Source organism: Plectropomus leopardus, chromosome 17, assembly GCF_008729295.1.
Source record: "Plectropomus leopardus isolate mb chromosome 17, YSFRI_Pleo_2.0, whole genome shotgun sequence".
Lineage (NCBI taxonomy): Eukaryota > Metazoa > Chordata > Actinopteri > Perciformes > Serranidae > Plectropomus > Plectropomus leopardus.
The window spans coordinates 26,068,761-26,090,060 of NC_056479.1; the positions used below are offsets into that span (position 1 = coordinate 26,068,761).

General features: G+C 41.5%; 1 protein-coding gene across 1 annotated transcript in view; it reads left to right on the top strand.

Annotated features, from left to right (window-relative positions):
• tnrc18 (trinucleotide repeat containing 18) overlaps positions 1-20,792 on the top strand; it is an 83,160-nt gene extending 62,368 nt beyond the window's left edge. The window contains exons 27-31 of the mRNA XM_042504477.1: positions 2,453-4,212; positions 5,067-5,303; positions 6,600-6,674; positions 7,824-8,438; positions 20,764-20,792. Coding sequence (XP_042360411.1) covers positions 2,453-4,212; positions 5,067-5,303; positions 6,600-6,674; positions 7,824-8,030 — 2,279 coding nt within the window. The 3' untranslated portion in view covers positions 8,031-8,438; positions 20,764-20,792. The remainder of the gene's footprint in view (positions 1-2,452; positions 4,213-5,066; positions 5,304-6,599; positions 6,675-7,823; positions 8,439-20,763) is intronic.
• Positions 20,793-21,300: the final 508 nt, after the last annotated feature.

Consider the following 21,300-nt stretch of genomic DNA (forward strand, 5'->3'; position numbering starts at 1 on the left):
CAACAGTCCAGGGTACATTTTTGCTTTTTATAAAGCGCCACACAGTTTCAATTCGAGACAAGCAGTCCAGTGTAGTACCTGCACTTTTACGACAAAGCCACGCTGTTGTAACATTTGCAGAGTGTGTCTCATTGTCTTGCTGGAGTAAGCAGCGATGCCCGTGAAAAATACGTTGTCTTGATGGCAGCATATGTTGCTCCAAAACCTGTGTGCATCATTCAGCATTCATGCAACAAGAGCAGTGTGTGTGGAGCCAGCATCAGCTGTGTCTCTGTGTTGCGCTAAACTCTTAACCTGCACAGTTTTTAGCAAACCAATCAAATGCAAAGGATTTGATCTAAATCCCTCTTGTAACTGTGCACTGCCAAAGAGAGCAGAGAAATTTGTCACAGTACAGAAGCTGAAGACACTCTAACTGCTGTTGCACAAGGACTTTAAAGTCTTTGTCTTTTGTCGGTTCACTTGGGCTTTAAACTTGACTTTTAGTGTCATCGTTATTCCACTTTCTAATTGTTATTACCAACCCACCGATTTGCTGCTCAGCCTTCTAATAGATAATATCCTCTGAGTGTCATTCTGCATGACTCTAATGTATCAGTGAAATAGCTGGTAGAAACAATGAGTGTCACAGAAATGATTGACCAAACGTGTTCACATTATCAAAGAAAGAAAAGGTAATGTTTCCTGTCTGAGGTAAAAAATAATGGAGGAGGTGCTGATGATAAAACTAGTGCACTGTACATTAACCACTGCCATCACATTTGGCTTTCTTTGAGATTCGCTGCCTTTTTTCTTCATGGAGTAATTTCATGGGACCAATAAAAGACATCTCAAATGTGTCGTCATAAAAAAAAAAGAGATGGATTTCACATTATTTGCCTCAGTGCGCATTACGGAAGAGCGGTGTGTCTCTCTCCTGAGTGCCTTACTTATCCATTTAAGACGAATGGACTTCATTTATGTTGATTATTGGGAATAATAATAGAAATGAGTTACGTGCAGTTTGTTTCTGTCTTTATTTTAACATATTTATCATAGAGGCCATTAAAGAGGTGAAATCAGAAATGCTTTAGTCATCTTTTGTCTTTTGATTAGTCATCTTAAAACAACAGAACCAGCAAAAATAGCTCAAGGCTCAGACGGATCTTTCATCAAACATCTCATATTTGACCACGGCTGTCAGCTCCTATATCAGTACAATGAATTTGCAGCTTCGTTGTTGTTCCGTAAAGCTCCGGGTCTGTTACTCTGGCTGTAATAAATGACATGTTGCATGTCTGATTTGCTGACGCCGACCTTGTTTCTACTGGGTAAGCAGTTCTTACATGCAGTGTTTTCATTTCAGAACAGTTTCCTTGCTTGTTTGTCTACTGTTCTCAGCACATGAGGCTGCAGAACCACAAAAATCAAGAAGCCACACAATGAAAACGTCAGCGTATCCAATGTTAACCCATGTGTAATGTGCCAGTAAAATCCAGTTCTTAACCTATTCCACTTCATAAAGAAGTGTCCCCAGCCGACATTACTGTCTGTTAGAGGCTGTAACCGGCTGAGTTTAAAGCTAAAGTGAAGATAGAAGACCAAAGGAACCCATTGCTACCAACCATGCTGTAGTGGCAATTTGTCTGCAAAAGCAAACTTAAACACAGAATCACATAGCCACTGATGGGCGCGTGATGTAGGCGGGTAAAAGAAGGCCAAAGGAACAATGAAATCTCCCGCTGCCTCTCTTACTCTGATTTAAAAAAAACAACATTTTATCCACACTATCAAAAACCTAATCTAAAGTGAACAACAGGAATAATCAAAACAATATTACTTACGATTAACAAAAACAACTACATACTAACAACAAATAGCTCCTACACATGTCATGCTATCCTGTCAGGAGGGGGTTAAATAACGCTCCAGTGTTAGGTTAAATTTTTTGAGGGAAAAACTGGTGTTGCCATTTTCACAGAGGTCCCTTGACCTCAAGATATCTGAATAATATTGGTTCTGTGTAATGACAAGTCTCCCCCTTACACACTTCATGCTGGTCCAATGCAGTTTTGGCAAAAAAAACCCAAACACACTACATTTTTTCTTGTATGTGGTAGAAAAGTGTTACTTTTGCTTATTGTATTTGAATATTTCTGCATACTGGGGTCCTGAAACAGTTTTGAAACTGAAATAAATTAATTTTTGATGATGTTAATCCTCATAGTAGCCATTTCATTATAGTGAGACCATTTTCTGAAATCTTGAAATGTCCTGAAATCCTAGAAATATCGTAAAAGCAAAGAAATGTGCTAAAATCTTTGAAACGTCCTAATAATCAGAGAAATGTCCTAAAATCCTATAAACGTCCTAAAATTCTAGAAATGCCCTGCCCCCCTCTAAAAAAGACAAAAATAGTTATATGGAAGTGAGGGGTGAAGTAGGTTAACCTTTTTTTTCTGTCTTTTTTCAGAGACCTCCATCAACCCAGAAGGCCGGGAGAAAGCTGATCCTCCTTCTTGCTCCTCCCAGCCTGCAGAGAGACCCCCGGCTCCAGCCAAGCCTCCCCAGGACAGAAACTCTTCAATCCAGAAGGCAGCTCAGGAGAAGCCCCGTCCTGCATCCCGACCAACGATGGGAACCCAGGCAAAACCATCCCGCAAGAGCTCCACCACGTCGCCCGCCAGCAGCCCCACCCTTCCCAGTCCGGTGCCCAGGAAGGCCGGCTCAGCCCAGCCTTCTGCTCCCAAACCAGCCCGCACTCTGCCTCCCTCCCTCTACCCCTCCACCTACGGAAAAGTCCTGACAGTGGATCTGTACAGCGAGCCCAACCTCAGCTCGTACAACAACCAGCGCCGAGAGAGCAGCAGCAGCATCAGTCCCACCGCCAACAGACCAATGTCCAGACCCAATATGGCGACGTCGTCTTCCGCACCCAAAACAAGTGCCACATCAACGCCCAGACCTAATTCTGCGTCCTCACCCAAAACTAAACCCTCCTCGGACCACCACGGTGGCTCCAGATCCAGCCACAGCTCTGGACTAATACCCGGCGCCATCTCCAGGCTGTCAACAGGAAAACCCGGATCCTCACTGACTCCAAGAACGTCGTCGTTGTCGTCGTCATCGTCATCATCCGCCCCGAGACCCAAACTGAAGATGCCGTCCGACCAGCTGTCCTCCAGACCGAGCTCCGTCTCCAGGCCCAAGCCCGGCCCGGGGCAGAGCGACGTGGGCTCGCTGGTGAGACGCAAGCCCCCGTCTGCAGAGCCCCTCGTGAAGCTCGACCATGAAGGTGTCACCTCCCCAAAGACCAAGAAGACAAAAGCGCTGATGCTGCTGGAGGGTCGGGGCGTCAGAGGAGATCACACGCCCATCACCGCAGCGACAGCCAATCAGAAGCTGCTAAAGGCTAAACCGAGAGCTCCGGATCGAGAGCCGAACCTGCCGGAGAAAGACTCCACCTACAAATCACCGCTGCTGGCGAAGGAGAAGGCAGAAAGCCGTGGAGGTGCTGCTCGAGGACAGGAGATGGATACAAGAGAGGAGAAAGGTAAAAAGGAGGAGAGAAAGGAGGTGGAGAAAAGAGAGGAAAGGAAGATGAAAGAGGAGTCGCAGAGCAGCAGCAGCTCAGAGTCGGAGGAGGAGACGGAAAAAGGGAAGATAAAGAAGAAGAAGAAATGCACCTCAAGTTGCTCCTCCTCCTCTTCATCCTGCTCCGGTTCCTCCTCGTCTTCTTCATCGTCGTCCTCTTCGTCGTCATCGTCGTCCACTGATGACTCCTCCTGCAGCTCGGATGAGGAGAGGACTCCTACTCCTCCGCCAGCCCCCATCACTCCACCTCCAGTGCAGGAGAAACCAAAAGAAGAACCGAAAGAGGAGGAAGAAGTGGAGGTGAAGAAGGAGGTGGAGGTGAAAGTGGAGGAAGAGGAGCTGTCTCCTCCTTCACGGTCTCCTTCCCCGTCAACCTCTCCGACTCCTGCTCCCGCTCCTGTTAAACCTGCTAAACCAGCCACGGGGAAAGGCTCCGGGCAAAGGGGTCGTCCTCCGAAACCAAAGCCCAGCGGAGGAGAGGGGAAGGTGGGGAGACCAAAGCGGAGAGAGGGGGTCCACCTCCCAACCACCAAGGAGCTGGCGAAACGTCAGAGGCTCCCCAGTGTGGAGAACAGGCCCAAAATTTCTGCTTTCCTCCCAGCGAGACAGCTCTGGAAGTGGTTTGGAAAACCCACTCAGGTGAGGAGAAAGATGTTGCATCGATGGAAACTTTGATAAACACCAACAGTATTCATTCGTGCTCATACGGTCTTGAAAAAGTAAAGGAACTTACAAATAAGAATTTCCAGGCCTGAAAAAGTTTTGGAAAATTAAACAAAGCCTGGAATTTGTTTCGCATGAGTTCAAGGAATGTTGGAAGTTTTAAAATCCGACGATAATTTCTGTTTTTACAGTTTGTGGTTGTAATAAATGGTGTATTTTTGGTGATTTTTTACAAAGAAATCATGCCTTCCCAGCCTTTGGGCCCTTGGGTTTGGAAGGCATTTTTTCTTGAAAATCACCAAATATTCTTAAAGAAAATTGCCAAAACAATTTACAGAAAATGAATCTCTCAGTTTAAAATAAAACAATAATAAAACCTCATTTTTTTAAAGAAAAAAAAACTGCAAATTGCAAAAATTGTCAAAAAATTCGAAAGAAAAAAAGGCCCACATTTTTGAAAGAAAGCATTTTCCTTTAATAAATAAAATAATACAAAATAAAGCTATTTAAAGTTGTATGCCCCTCCCCTAAGCCAAAATAAAAAACAATAAAAAACCACCCCCTCCCATCTCATAAATAATGAAAAGTTTTATTGAAATAATCAGTTTGAATCCTGTTCTGAATTCTTTTTATTATATATATGAAAAAGCTATTATATAGTAATGAAAAGGAACTAATAAGAAGTATCGAGGGTCATTTCAGAGAATGTATTGTCTCTAAAAGTCATGGAAATTTATTGGTAAAAATGTTTATGAACCCTGATTTGTCCAAATGTCCCCCTCCTGTCACTCTGTGACCAGTCTGTCTTTTTTTTTTCTTGACCCCTCCAGAGACGCGGTATGAAAGGCAAGGCGAAGAAGCTCTTCTATAAGGCTATTGTTCGAGGCCGAGAGATGATCCGCATCGGTGACTGTGCCGTGTTCCTGTCCGCCGGCCGGCCCAACCTGCCCTTCATCGGCCGAATCCAGAGCATGTGGGAGTCGTGGGGCAGCAACATGGTGGTCAGGGTCAACTGGTTCTATCATCCGGAGGAGACGAACCCCGGCAAGAAACTCACCGACAAGAAGGTAGGAGCCCGACGAAAATAAGACGGATTAGACTTCTTAAAGATCCAGTGTGTAGGATTTTTAAATGAATGGATGTTTAAAATCACCTGTGTTTTCGTTACCTCAGAATGAGCCGTTTATATTTAACAGCTTTATTCAGTGTTTTTTTACTTATTTTAATCACCTGGTTCCTTTGTTTTGGAGAGGAAGAGACCTCTGCGGACAATTCAGCTCCCAATAAAAAACCTCCCGAACAATAAACAATAACAAGGAATTCAAAGCAGGAAGTTTCAGCTGGTTGTGATGTGCAATCCTCACCACTAGATGCCACTAAATCTACATTAATATTATACACTGGGCCTTTAAAGGTCCCGTATTGTAAAAAAGTAAAACATTTTTATGTAATTTTTTTCCATTATAAAGCAGGTGTAAGTGTTGTATAAATACTGCGAAAGTATGAAAATACTCAGAGGACTGCACACAGTCTGTATTCATAAACTGCCTCTAAACGAGCCGTCAGGACTCCCATATTGTGATGTCACAGTTATAGTAAATTAGAGTAGAAAGTGCTGCTAGTGTGCCGTTACAGTTATGTCCAGCCTGCACTGACAATGCAGAGACACCAAGAGCTCACATGTGGAAGACCTGAAAAAACCGACCAATCAGAGCAGACTGGAATTTGGGGGGGCGGGGCTTAATGAGATAAGTGCTAAAACTGAGCATTTCAGACAGAGAATGGGTGAATACAGTTATATTCAGGCACACTGTATGAGAAAAATAAAGTGTTTTTTTGGACATCAGAGCATGTAAACATGTTCTTGTAGTAATCCAAAATACATGTATGAACCTGAAAATGAGCAAAATATGGAGCTTTAAACATTTGTTGTCATTATTAAGTCACACAACTGGATAAAACACTAACTTACAGCTGAGATTTTTCATTTGGCAAATGATAATTTTGTTTCTTGAATTATTTCATCTGAGTAACAGAAGGTCTAATTCAGGGGTGAGAGTGCTCTGACACCTATTTAATTTCAGGAAATGTAATTCATGAAAGGGGAATTATTTAGTTCAGCCTCATAACTAATAGAAACTTCCTCCTTCATTTTTCTCTCTTATTTCCTCGTTGCGATACATCATGCTACTGTATCATTAAAAAAACATGAGATCGTCGTGAGAAGGTTGATCATGACTTTTTTAGTATGATATGCACGATTCATTCATGGCTGTTAAGCAAAAGAAACGCACGTCAGACTGAATACATCCTTTGCGTGTGATTAGTTTGAAGCTTTTTGATAAGACTTGTGTCCTCTGCAGAACTGGGATCAGATGTGTGGTCAGTCTTTACCGGCGGCTCTGCACTCTTCTATCCAACGGAAAGACTTCATGGAGGTGAGAAAAAAAGGGTTTTACCTGTGTTTTCAGGTCTAGTTGTCAGGCTTTAAAATTTCTGTGGACTTAATCAGAACCAAAAAGAGACTAAAAGAGATGCTTTTTTATTTTATGTTTGTTTTATTTTTTTTTTTTTATTTTATTTATTTATTTTTTTTTTTATTTTATTTTATTTTTTCTTATTTTATTTTATTTTATTTTATAAAATAAATAATGCTAATAGTTTAATAATCAACACCCTTTACACACTCAGCACATTATCCACATTATAACTTAAATATCCACATATTAGTGCTAATTGTCTATTACTGTATTTATTTGCATTTATATTGTTAGACACACATTTTCAACGTATTACACGTACTTTATTTTTAAAATATTAATAAATTATTTACATACTAGTGTTAATTGTTTACTATAACTGCATTTCTATTGTTATTTGTTTTAAATTTACATACTTTGTGCTGGTACTTATTTCTCTGTACTGGCATCAGAGCAACTTTTAGGAACCTCAGTGTATTTCCACAAACTTTTTCTGATTATGATTAAGCAGAAACAACATTCTTGGTTCACAATCATGTTTTTAGGGGGTGTCAGTTTCATTAAATCACTACAGCTAAACTCTGTCCTATTTCCATGGTGCAGTGGAGCACCAAAAGCAGCAAAACTTGGGTCCAAATTAGAACAAAATACAAAATGTCACGTACACAAAAAACTTTTTTTTTTTTAAAGATTTTGACGATAACAATGATACTGCTTATGACAGAACACATAAAATTAATTGATTAAGGAGATTCCAGAAACTTCTACATTTAAAAACGACATCTGAAACCTGGATAAACATTTGAATATTTGAGGGTTTCTAATGATTTTCTCTGTCTCTCTCTCTTTTATAGCTAATTTTCGGGTCATTTTCTTGTCGCCTTTTACTATTTGTTTTTTTGACATTGCATGCCAAGTTGCCGAGTTGTATGTAATTTTTTACCGTGTTTTTTAAAGAAAAAAAAACCCAATGTGCTCACTTTTCAAATATTTAAATACTTGTGAGAGACGTCAGAATGCAGGACAAGAGAGCTGATCCAGGTTTCAAAGGGTTAAACCACAGTATAAACAGCAGATTCAGAATAAAAATCTCTGTCTCCGTCACAGCGCGCCCTCTACCAGTCGTCTCACAGCGACGAGAACGACGTGCAGACGGTCAGCCACAAGTGCCTGGTGGTGAGCGTGGAGGAGTACGAGCAGATGACCCACACGCGCCGCTACGCCGACAGCGAGGACCTCTACTACCTGGCGGGCACCTACGAACCCACCACGGGCATGATCTTCAACACGGACGGAGTCCCAGTCATCTGCTAAACCACCACAGAGAGAAACCAAAATCCTGACGCTCACTGGGAGTCAAACCCGCCCGAGTCTAATCACTGATCTTCACTCACGATGGATCTGTCAATGAACCGCTCCGACACCATCATACACTTCAGATAGTCGAGATCAGTTTCTACTGCGGAGACGGGAGACGCTACAGACGCTACAGACAGTATTACGAGAAAACGAGTCTCCTGAAACGTTTGCACACACAGACTCCATCAACACACTGATCTGCTCGCTGTGTTCACGGGAGAAACTTCAGAGCACACGCGAGCACTTCAGTCTCCTTTCACATGTAAATAATCTGCATAAACAAACATCCACACACGCACAGACACGTGTAAATACTCACCTCCATGTTAGAAACACACACACACACACACACACACACACACAGTTATATAGAGGAAAATATGAGTGTTTTATTTTCATGTAATAGATTTATGTCAGAGTACTTTTTTCTAAAAAGGTAAACAGTCGAGAAGCTTTAATGAACTGTGAATGATGATACAGGAGAGAGGCTCCGTGTCTGTCCGTCAGACGGCGGTGATGTGACGTTGTGATTATGATGTTGCCGTGGTGATGTTACAGTCATGTTACAGTCATATAAATGTATCTACAGAACAGCAGGAGCGACAGACAGAAAGAGACGCACAGAAAGAGAGAGGTAGAGACTCCTTCCATTGCTGTCCAACAGAGAGCACTTAAAAAACACTTAAAGTCTATCCTCCTTTAATTTAACCCCTTCAATTCCCCTTGACAATCCTAACGCGGGCAGGAAAACTGTCCGTGTGCGACTAAATCTTCTGACTCCCTCAGAGACTCAGGCTTAAAGAGAGAGGAAGGAATCTTGTACTATTAAAAGCACTTCCCATTTTTCATCTTTGAGCACCTTTAAGGAAAAATCCACCCTGAAAACACTTCAACACTATGAAACAAAACCAGCTGCTGTTGATTTTTCTTGTATTTTGCCCATTTTTGCTCTAAAGTTGAACAACAATACGTCGAGAAGTAGATGCGAGAGAAGGTGACACCAGTTTCTTTATCTGACAGAAACCTCAATAGATACAGTCGGTATTTACGGGAACATCCACAAAACACATAAAGGGAAGCAAAACATGTGTGGCTTAAAAATTCAAAGTTAAAGGGTATTTTTCAACCTATTTTCCCATGGTTTGTGTCAAAATTGACTAATTCGTTCCAGTTTTGAGCGGATGTAAACATCTGTGACATATTCATATTGTCTTTCACAAATCTTTGTATTGATTATACAAAAGTATGAGGACACTGAGCATGTCTGCAATAGCAAAGTAAACTCTGATTGACATATAAGTCATACAACAACCAATTCTGTTAACTCATTCCCTAAATCTTCTGTATCCACAAATCTCACCCCCCTACTATTTTATTATTTATGCCACTGACAGGCTATAGATGGACATTTTTGCTAAAGAAAGATCCTTTTTGTTTAACCAGAAACAGTCTTGATCCTCAGTCCACCAGACTGCATTTAAATAATCTGTCATTTTATCAACGTAAAACACATTTTATTCAAAGATGACAGCCCCTTTAACTATGACCATGAAGAAACCGACTGTCTACAGACAGCCAGCACAGTGCTGAAAAGCATGCTGGGAAACGTAGGGCAAAAACGGGCAACCAAGAAAAGTAAACTACAACACTTGATCACAAAGTGACTCTGAACGCACTGAACGAGACACGCTGATGCGTCGACAGTGTCGGAGTCCCGGAGGGTGGATTGTTCCTTTTTTAAGGTGTTTTTTCAGGGTTGTAAACACTGCAGTCAGTCCGACATGCATCAAGGTCATGGCGCCGATAGTCAGTGTGAAGCTGCCAGCTCTGATTACATCATGAACATAATTCAATTTTAAGAGTTTGGCTTCATTCATCGGCTGCAGCGTTTTCAACCTCTAAATGTCCCGTGTTGGATTTTATTTTTTACTTTTGCTTCTGCTGTTTTATGGACGTCTGTCGATCACATTTCGCCCCTCCGAAGCAATCATCTTTGACATGAGTGCACTTTGAACGAGCTCCGCTGCAGAGGAGACTCTGACTGGGAGTCTTGTGTGTCTTCCTTGAGTATTTACGTAACCCCCCGCCCTCAGCCCCGCCTCTCCTCTGCACGCCGCCGAAGCCCCTCACACACAGATAAACACACACGTCCCTTTTTAACACTCTTCCTTTCGGCTCTCTTTTAGCTGCTTATGAATATTTTCCACGTGCCTAGTTTAACCGTTTTTTAGGGTGAGACTGTTGAATGTCGTGCTCAGGGTTGTGAGCGTTTTTTTTGGGCGGCCTTTTCTCTCCAGGGCCTTATGATGATGATGATTCGCCAAATCTCGCTTAGGTCCCGTCCCCTCCCCCCTGCCGTCATCAAAGTAACCAGACTGGTGTTTTTCCCAGAAATGCCTTTCTTCGTTGTCATTTAAACACTGCGTTCCTGAGCTCTTAACCCACTTCGTTACACTATTGTGTATAGAGTTTGTATCAGATATATGCAGTATTTCGTATACTGTGTACGTAGTATATATCTGTGATTATCATGTTGATTTTTTCGTATGTTTCTTACCACGTTGCCCTCTCTCTGCTTGGCTGCAGAGTTTGAAGATTGTCTTGTTGATATTCAATAGGTTTAATATTTTCTACTCTTTTGAGATCTTTTGGTTTTGTCTGATTTTATGATATAGTAGTTGTACTCACTCTGAGATGGCCGTCTGGAGGACAGCCCGAGATGTTAATGTTCTTAATGTGACATATTCCCGTTAAATGACAAAAGACTTCTGCCAGTAAAGTGGCGTTTCAGTGCAGGAGAGCTAAAGGAAAAGTTTTTGATAATGTGCTGCTAGTATTGAAAGTGGTTGAACAAGGTACAGAGTGATATATGTGCTGTTGTCTGAGATTACTCAGTTGGTTGATGCCAGACAATTAGAGTTGTTCCGATACCCATAAAAGTTTTGAAATGCCTCGATACTGCCTGAAATGCTGAATTGCGTATTGGTGAGTACGTAAATCTACGCACCGATCAGATACCATGTAATCAATCGTTACTTTAACATCCGAGTAAAATGACCGTTTTCTTGGAAATTAATTTCTCGCTCCTCTAAACCAGTCGGCAAGTTTCACACAGACAACTATTGTTTTACAGAGTTTTTATGGTCATGACAGTTTTTGGAAAAGTCATGAAATCATAAAACAAAAACGTTTTCCAGGCCTGGAAACATGTCGTTTTAAGGTATCACGAACGCTCAGGTCGCAAAACAGTTCTAAGACATAAGAACAACAAGCAACAAATGCGAAAAAAAGTCATAAAAAAACGTCTAATTCTAATCCAAACACGTCAAATGCATCGAATCTACAGAATCTTTGGTTTTCTATCTCATGAATGTTTAAAGAAAACTGGACACGATGATGAACGCAGGGCTCGTTCACTCCAAAATCAAAATCAGCTGCCGTGCAAGCGCACGTGAGACTTACGGCGGCCGAGCGCAGAGTGCCTACGTCCGCTGTCCGAATTTCTAATATCCGGTTTAGCGCACTGCTGACCTGAACTAGGATTGAAATATTTAATGATGCAGCTCCTCCAGATTTTCCAAATGTTTTCACCTCGAGCGGATCGAATCCTGACAGTGAAACGAGTCTTGGCAGTTTTGGCAGATGCAGCTATGGCTTTTACTTTGGCCAAACGTCATAACTCGGAAAAGCTAATTTTGACAACTGATCTAAGTCGTTTATCAAATTTGAAGGAGCTCTCAAAAGCACCGTAGGCGCTTAAGGACAAGCAGCAAAAGTCTTGTAGAAGACGAAGTAAAAATCTACAAAAAACGTCTGATGACTAAAAATCCTTTATGCAGCTAAAAGGTAGTTTAAATACAAAAAGATCTAAAAGCATATTTAAAATATATGTCCTAAAACTTGATTAAAAACTAGATAAAAAGTCAAATCACGACAGAGCCTCAAACAGGGACAAAAACGCTGACACATGCACACAGCGATGAAGGCCGACCCTTTTTAAGCAACTAAAATAAAGTCATGGAAACGAGGTAAAATATTCTGTCAAAGAATCGAGTCCTGTTGAAAAAAAGTTAAACTACAGGAGACGATAAAGGTTTCATGGTGTTCACTCTGTATGTATTTTTAACATTTTACAAACATCATACGACAATGTGGTATTTATTTCACATTCAGACAGGGTTATCAGTATACATCCGGGTTTTTTAACGTAATTTAAAAAATAAAATTATGTAATGGTATCGGATCGGTGCTCAGTATCGGGAAGTTAAAAATGGTATCGGAGCATCTCTACAAAAAATCTCATCCGCTAAAACCCCGCCTGCTCCCTCAGGCTGAGACTCACGTCTCTGCAGACAAAAGTTTAAAAAGTTTCGAGCGACACTCGGCCAAAACGGATCACCGAATCCGTCTCAGCCGTGGGAGCGTAACGGGGACACAGGTCGTACACGTTAAGGTGCCCGTTATGAATGTTTGTTTACCCCCGCAGCCGCTGAAGCACTTTCTTTCTCCGTGTGTGTGTGTGTGTGATAAGACATCACACTCTTATCCTCTAACACACACACTTACACACCGTTGTAACCCTTTAAGGTGTGTGTTATTGCCTTCCAGTCTCTATTTGCCCCCCTGATCTCCATCCAAAGCCCAGCCTTAGGCCTTCAAACAGGGTCCAACACGCACACAAACACTTATTGCCCTCTTCGCCTTCATTTTCATTTCATGTGTTTTCAGATTTTGTTTTTTCTTTCATTTGTTTTGCTCGTCTTTTAAATGTTTGTTTTTGCTGTGATTTATTTTTTCAACTTTTTTTTTTGCATGTTTCCGTCATATTTGTTTTCCCCTTTGCTTCCCCTCTCTGAACAATCGTCCACGCCTCTCAAGCAATACTGCTGACGGGCACTGGGAGCTAGCTGCTAGAAAAAGAGAGAAAGAAAGAGAGAAAGAAAGAGAGAGAGAGGGAGAGAGAGCATCAGAGAGAATGGGAGAGAGAGAGCGAGATGTGGACTGGAGGCTGGTTCTTCGTCTGCTGTTCCTTCAGTATCGTTATCGTCCTGTTACAGACAAAAGAAAAAAAAGATTATTTTGAAAATAAATAGAAAAATCATCTAAGTTTTGTAAATGATCCTTCACTGTCCGGTGGAGAAAAAGCTATCAGAATATACTTTGTACACATGTCTAATCTTGTAAAAATGCAACAAAAAAATACATTTTAGAGATGAAACCAGATATATTCTGTCACCCTATACTGTATGTGTAAGGTTTTTTTTTCTTTTTTTTTTACAGACAGCAACCACGTTTATCAGTGTTTCTTTTAAATTGTTTTAGTAACTCAATATTTTATAGTTAATCAATAAACAGATGGAACTGTACTGATGGCGCTCTGTGAGTCTCTGGGGTGAAAACAAAACCTTGTTCGTTTCTTTAATCGTTTCTCTCCTCTGATGTCTTTTGATGACATTTGTGTTCCTTTCAAACTGCTGAAAAAACATCACTTTTCCCTTTCATCCCTCTTTGACGGGTTTTGTTCACTTCGGTCATAAATTAGCGGGAAAAGAGGCGGACGACAGTTTTAATTCTTTTGGATTTTTGTTTATCTTCTCAAGTGTATTTAAGAGGAAAGTTTGACATTTTGGAAAACGCTTTCTTGTTATTAGTCAGATGAGAAGACTGATACCACAAAGTTTAAAAAATGAAATTAAAATGTGTCCTTGATCCTGCTGCATCTTTGGAGTTGAAGGATGAGTTGATTAAAGTCAGCAGCTACTGTGAGAAGTCCATCCGGCTGCTGCTGACGGCGTCATTCAATTCCTTCAGTGCATTTTTTTGAATTTGCATCAGAGTCTTGCGTCCTGTCGGCTCTGAACAAGGTCCACCCATCCAGTACAGTATATATATATATATATATAGATATAAAATATATATATATATATATATATTATATATATATACCTTGTTCAGAGCCGACAGGACGCAAGACTCTAAATATCTCAGAGATGCATGTTTATCCAACGACATTGATCAAGATCGTCATTAGATTTAATTAATTTGAATGTATAAAAATTGTTTTCGCTCATGGGAATTTGTAACAAAACAAGTACATCAGTGGTTAAAGGGGTTTAAAAACTTTAGGCAGAGGTAAGGGTGAATGATATTGACCAAAAAAACGGTGAAAAACGTTTGTGTTCTTTGAGTCAGACCGCCGCTCACAAGCCCTGACACAAGATGGCGGCCGTGTTGACGCTCCTGACAACCCTGGATGCGGCATCTTCGTGTAAATATATGTCTGTGAGTGAATGACGTCGTTGGTTTCATTGTTTAGATTCTTATGAGGAGTCAGATTGGTTTGGATTTGGTTATCAGAGGCAGAGGAGGGCGGGTCATGCTGTCACCACGCTCAGAAAGAAACAACTCGCAAACACGAGAGGCAAATTGATCTCATCTAGAAAGTTAGTCAGCGCGTTTCCCAAAATGTCAAACTGTTACTTTAATGTTGGTTGACAGCAAGTATTTGCTAATTCGGCTCGTCTTGGTGTTTGTCCTCCATCAGCTCGTCTCCTGCAGCTTTCACTGCCTGCAGAGGAAGCAGCTCAGCCTCCTAAATTAGCTGCTCTTGTGTGTTTTTTTGTGGCTGGGTTGAGTTTGTGCGGACTGCCCCTTTAATCAGCAGTGGACTCCATCAGGCCTCCATTTTGGCAGCTCAGTAATGAAGCTGCTGGTTGTGATAAAATGGAGGAAAGTTCAGCTTCCTCTGCCGAGCTGCAGAGCTGCAGAGCTGCAGAGCTGACCGCGGGAGACACATTTTCCACCGCTGACCGTTCATGACTCTGCCCTCAAAGAGCTGGCAAGGGTGTGTGTGTGTGTGCATGTGTGTGTGTGTGTGCCTGCGTTTTGAATTCCTGTGTGTCCACGTGTAATCAAATCTTTGCTGACATGAACTGAGTGTGTGTTCCTGTTTCACGGTGAGAGCAGCAGTCAGGGGTTCGGCCGCCTCTCTGTTTCCCCCAAAGGACCAACATCAGCATAACATCAGAACCTGCGGGGAGCTTCCTCTGACACACACACACACACACACACACACACACACACAGATACAGTACACCCGCAGAGAAAGGTACACATATTGGCACACACACACACACACTCTCTCCATCCTCCCTACACACCCTCCTGTGGGTGTGTCAGCGTGCAGCGTTCTGATTGGCCGACATCACATGAACGGAGGCTTTCTATTGGCTGAAGTTTCATTGCAGCTTTAATACAGGGAGCAGAGCAAGTGTGTGTGTGTGTGTGTGTGTGTGTGTGTGTGTGTGTGTGTGTGCTTGCTGCTGTATGTGAGTGTTGAACTCATTACTGTTGAATCCCCCCCACCTCTTTTTCTGTCCTCACTCCTCAGCTCTTTCGTGTGTGTGTGTGTGTGTGTGTGTGTGTGTGTGTGAGTGTGTGTGTGGGTCGTACACACCGGTTTCCCAGGAGACAGGTATCTAAGTGAGGGGGCGTTCAAATGCACACTGAGTGAGCACCAACAGTTTGAAAGGCTTGTTATTCAGACTGGAGTCGCTCTCAGACTCTCAGCAGTCTGTGTTTGTCCTTCAACTCTGTTTTATCAAAAAGAAGAAAAAAAAAAACAGTTTTCTTTATTTGTTTCTACACAAACTCTACTTTCTCCTCTTTCTCTCTGTTCTTTTATTCTCTCATCCGTCACTCTCAGATTACTCGTATATTCTCCCGTCTGTTGTCCTCCTGGATTATGCGAGCTGAAATCAGGAGGTCTGATCTCCATCAGCCTGGAGACACCCGAAACCTTAAATCTTCATGTCGTTGTCTCTCTGCTTCACGACAACAAAAACATCCAGATTGGATATACGCTTGTTTTTCCCCGTGGAGAGTTAGCTGATAACATCGAGACCGCTCCCAGTTCTGTGTTAAAGCAGATATGATGAATATTTTTACAAAAACGATGGATCACAGTAGAAAAGGCTAAACTGCATTTAACATGAAAAATGTGAAAATGTTTATAGATGACACAACTACGTTTGTAATAAAGTGAGAACTCTAACAGACCAAATCACAGTTTACAGTAAGTTACGAGTATAAAACCCCGACATCGCGTATGTAAAATGAAATGGCGCTAACCAAATATTACCTCAACTGTTTAGTTTTTAGTCACCTTAAAGTAGGCCCGCCCAAAAATATCTGTCAGTTCAAAGGTTTGCTATATTTTGACTATTTTTACTGCTTTACCGGCTGTCACAGTGATTTTCTTTCTGTTTTTAACGTCTGTTTATTGGTTTATTATCAATCGAAGGTGACGTAGGCTCTGTAGTTCTCGAGATCGGTCTTGGTTTTGCTTTAGGGTCTCATCTTGGAACGCATATTGACTCAGTCTTGTCTCGATCTTAGAAATAGCGGACTCCGGATTTTTAATCCAGACCGGTCGAGACAACTCCAGATTTATTTGTTGAAATAATTACTGTGATTGGATGTAAAACTTCCTTCTTCAAATCCAGAAAATCACGTTAATCGTTTGTAGTTTGCTTATTTTTTGTCACCGATAACGGCCTTCAGAGAGTGTGTGTGTGTGTGTGTGTGTGTGTGTGTGTGTGTGTAGTCTTGGTCTTGACTCGGCCTCGGCCCCTTAAAGTCTTGTTCTTGTCTTGACTTCAGCACTAGTAGGCGTGTTATGTGAGTGACGGAAAAGAGAGCCTCTTATACGTGTGAGCGGCCGCGTACGAAGGTTTTCTTGGAGGTGATAATCCTCGATTTCAAAGACGAGTTGTGGATTCAAAACGTCTGCTCGACTTTTGAAGAGTTCTGCGACGCGGTAACACGTCTTTCAGCGCCGGCTGCATCACGCCCGAGGGATTTCCTTCATCATGTGACCTATAAAAGCAAAGAAGTGTTTCCACTGCAGTTTTGTGAATTATGGCTTTTTTGAATCACCCGAAATCACCTTTTTTTGCAATAAATGGGAGTTTTTATTTAGAAATCGAAAGGTTTCCATTCGGCGTATTTTATATTTGCAATTTCAATTTGCGAAAATTTGAGTGTCAATGGAAACCCGCCTTGTATGTTTTTTTTGGCCTTTGATCTCTTTCTCTCTTTCGCTTCTTGTGATAGATTTAAATGTGAAATGACAACTGAGCTTCACAAATATTAGTTCAGAGTGCGATCCCACATGGAAGTGTGTGTATGTGTGTGATGTACTGCATATCAATTAGCCATCTATTATTCATGCTGACAACATAATGAATGAAACATCACAGTCTTTGTATTTCAGGCATGTTTACTTCTCTCTCTCACACACACACACACACACACACACACACACACACACACGGCACAGCTGCCGTTGTGGGTATTTAGACAGTAGTGACAGTGTGTGAATGAAATCCAATTGTAGCTGTGAAAACGTGTTGATGTCCGCTGAATACCTGACAGCTGAAGACTCGCAGCTCCTCCTAATGAAGGAGCAGAATTTACACTGAAGATGAGGGGGGACATCAGTCAGTCTCTAAAATGTCTCTTCACTCTGTCCTCTAACTGATCGCCATCTAAAATCCAGACATGAAAAGAGTTCATTTAAGTGTTGATATCTTCATCTCGTTTGCCTTCGTTTGTAAACTCTGTTTGCACAACAGCGCGGGCCGTCACGAGGGTTCGTTTTAGGCTAAAGAGGCACATGGTAAAGTGTAAAAAACCCCAAAAAACCAAACACATCCACAGGTGAAGTGAACTCCAGACTTCTGCATGAAAGTCAGTAGTTTGTGGGACTAATCTTCCTTTATGTTGTCACTGGCAGCTTTTTTACCTGAAACTTTCTTTCAGTGTTTCATGCGACCATTTCCTTCCAGCCGCCTTCTCACATGACACCGCCTGTGCTTCTCCCATGTAGACGCGCCATCTGGCTGTCCGCCTGCGTATGATGACAAAGCCAACGGTTGTCTGCAAGCACGTTCTCATATGACGCCTCCCAGCCGCGTTTCGGACGTGAAAGGTGGACTTTAGCGTCTCACTCGTACGCCGAAAGCGCTGACAGAGCGACGTTATTTGACGAGTTCGAAGAGAGACACTGACGTGCACTAAAATGTTCAGCTTCTCCATATTTACCTCTGGCTCAGATTACCCTGACATCATTAATTTAACCCTTACCAGTCTTTCTCCTCCTTTATCAAACCAATCCAACCAGTGAAGGTAACCAGTGAGTCATACGGAGGATAAAGCATCGTAAGATTCACATATTTGCGCTTGGGAGTTCTTATGTGCAGCATTGGCTTCGCTTTTACGTCCACCTGTCTACGTTTTTGATGATGCAGAAAAAAAGGCAACATGTGTACCGGCTCATGTATGTCGATGCAGCGAGCAGCCTGCAGACATTACTCAGGGCTGAAAGCAAAACCTTTAGTTTGTTGGGTGAGAAACACTTTTACATATATGCAAAAGATAAGCAAGAAAAAGAACAATTTAAATGGTAAAAAGTAAAAAACAAGGTGCTCAACAGTTTAAAGAAGGATAAAGCCGAAAGAAAACAGATCCTACAGGAGGTGCACACTCTTCCTGGTGAGTTTGCGGTCGCTCCTGATAAACTAATTTATGCTCATGCCAATAAAGCACGAATGAATCGGAAACATTTGGACAGAAAATTAAAAATAAAAAAGAGGATGAGAGCTGAAGTCTGTTCAAGCTCGAGACTGCCACCTGCGGGGGAGGTGTGACGCTCACCGCACAGGAAGTTTTCTGTCATATTTCATTTTTATATCTTGTTACAGAGGGACAGACTGTTTTTATCGTCCTCTATCCATCCTGCTTATGAGACGGATCTGTGCATCGTGTCACTTATCAGGACGCCTTCGTCTGTTCTTCTAACCAATCAGCTCTTCTCTCTCTTTTCTCTGTCTCATCCATCACCTCTCCCTCCTCTCTCTGTCATCCCTCCACTCCTTCATGTTTTAGCAGTTTTTCTTCATCGTTACTCTCGCATGCCCTCTTCTTCCTTTCGCACTTTGGTTTTACTCTTTTTTTAAAATTTCTTTATTTCATCGGCTCTCCTTCACTTGATTAATTCACCTTTAATTCTCAATTTAATTTATAATTCCTAAAATCACAAATTTGTTTCACATAATTTCTTATTCATTTGAAATCAGTTCTTTTTGAAACCTTTTTAAAAAAAATATTTATCATTTTTAAAGTAGCAGCATGAGACCAGGAAGACAAGAATCAGGCCATTTATTAAAGAGACAAATACAGAGTTCATTAGGTTCATTTACCTCTTTGAGCTGAAAATAAAATGAAGCATTAATCAGTTATTGTTTTGTTACTTACACACACTTACACAGATCTTTTAAAATATGAATCACGAAGAGAGAAACAAAACATGAATGCAAAATGGACGTGAATTTGATATTAAATGTCTCACTTTACTACCCAACCGCCAGAAAAATGTTAATGTTGTGCTTCTCTATTTGGTTAAAGTTAGTAAAAGACAATATTTTGGCTCAAAATGGCTCAAACAATCACTTTTCACGGCACAATTTCTGCTGCAAAAAAGGAAATAAATGTTTATGGACTAAAAAGCTGCTGGAAAAACAGCAATGTGTTGCTAAAAACACACATGATCAATGGCCTAAAAGAGGCGGTAAAATCAAGGAAAGGCCGCTTCTTTAGCCCTTAAAACTAAAAAAACAAAATAGAAAAAAAGAAATAAATAAAAAAAAGAAATTTTTAGTATTCAGGGTTTGCAAAAAATGCACAATAATTTAAAAAAAACAACAGGTTTTCCAACAAAAAATCCAGTTCAGTAATTTAATAAGTCTCTGTTTTACAGATTTGTATTTTTATCTTTGTGTCCCAACATTTCCTTATATTATTTATTAAGTTATTATTCACTGAGGTGCATCGATTGCTTTTTTTCATGTTAACCACTATTAGCACTTACAAATATCTGGGTCATCCTGAATTATCTGGACTGGAGCCTCCAAACTCCAAAAAAATGGCCAAAATGTGAGAAGTCAACCACTAAAAACAGTCCCAACAGCTGCCTCATCAGCTGATCAGGTTCTGTGCTTCTCTGATATCTGTTCCCTAATTTGTGATATAAAAAACACGAGTAAAACAAGAAATGTGCAGAAAAGAAGTTGACTGTTGATTGACAGTTTCAGTGCATCACACTTCATACGAATCCGTCCTCCCACAGCGCTCACTTCCTCCTTTGTGGGTGTTTCATCCGAACCACAGAGACAGTGAAGACGAAGAGGAACCGTTTTTTATTGATGTGAAAACGTCACATGAAACATTTTCACATCAATAAACGTCCCTTATATAATCAAACACACAAGCTGATTGCCGCTGCTTTGCTTTATGGCACAAAGTGAAACAGATTTATGGCACAAATTGATCTTTTATCCCAAAACGAGAAAAAACATTTGAAAAGAAACAAAAAGAGCGTTAACAGCAGTACAGGTGTGAGTTTTATCTGCATGCATCGACCTTTTAAACACAGCAACATTAAAACTTGGACTCAGTCAGCGAGGAGAGCAAACGTCCAGACCAGTTTCACCCCCTCCGCTCCCTCTGCACCTCCTGCTATCTCCTCCTCCTCCTCCTCCTCTACAGTATGTGGAGCAGAATGACTAATGATCAGTTGCTCTGTCACACACCAGAGACTTTCTTCCCCTGCAGCCACATCCAAAATTAGCACACACACACACACACACACACACACACACACACACACACACACACACACACGCACTTTGACCTCTTTAACGCTATGAACACAAGACAGAATATGTTGTTGGTCTTGTCCGGTTAGAGGCTCTGTCCTGCAGCATTGAGGTCAAAGGTCGTAAAAAAAGGAGAATACCCTACGTGAGAATCTCTTCCTTTCATCCTCTCGAGCGCTCTGACACAGAAATGAAGCCAAATAAAGACACAACCTTTCACCCCGAGATACACACACTCCACACACACCAGCTGTTTGGAGCTGAAGTGTCCTGCGGCTCCGTCCTCGGTGTTTTTCTCTGAGCTGCAGCTCGCTCTGCTGGACAGAAACCGTTAATACACATTTCACTTCTCTCATTTATCACCTGGCTGCAGGGCGAGTTCATTTTTATCTCTCCTCAGCCAGATTATTTCTCAAGCACACTTCAGATGGTGCTTGACTTTCGAGCGCCCTAAAGCCAGGATATTATTTTAAGCATTATGTACAAATAAATACGTCAAGATAAGTGGG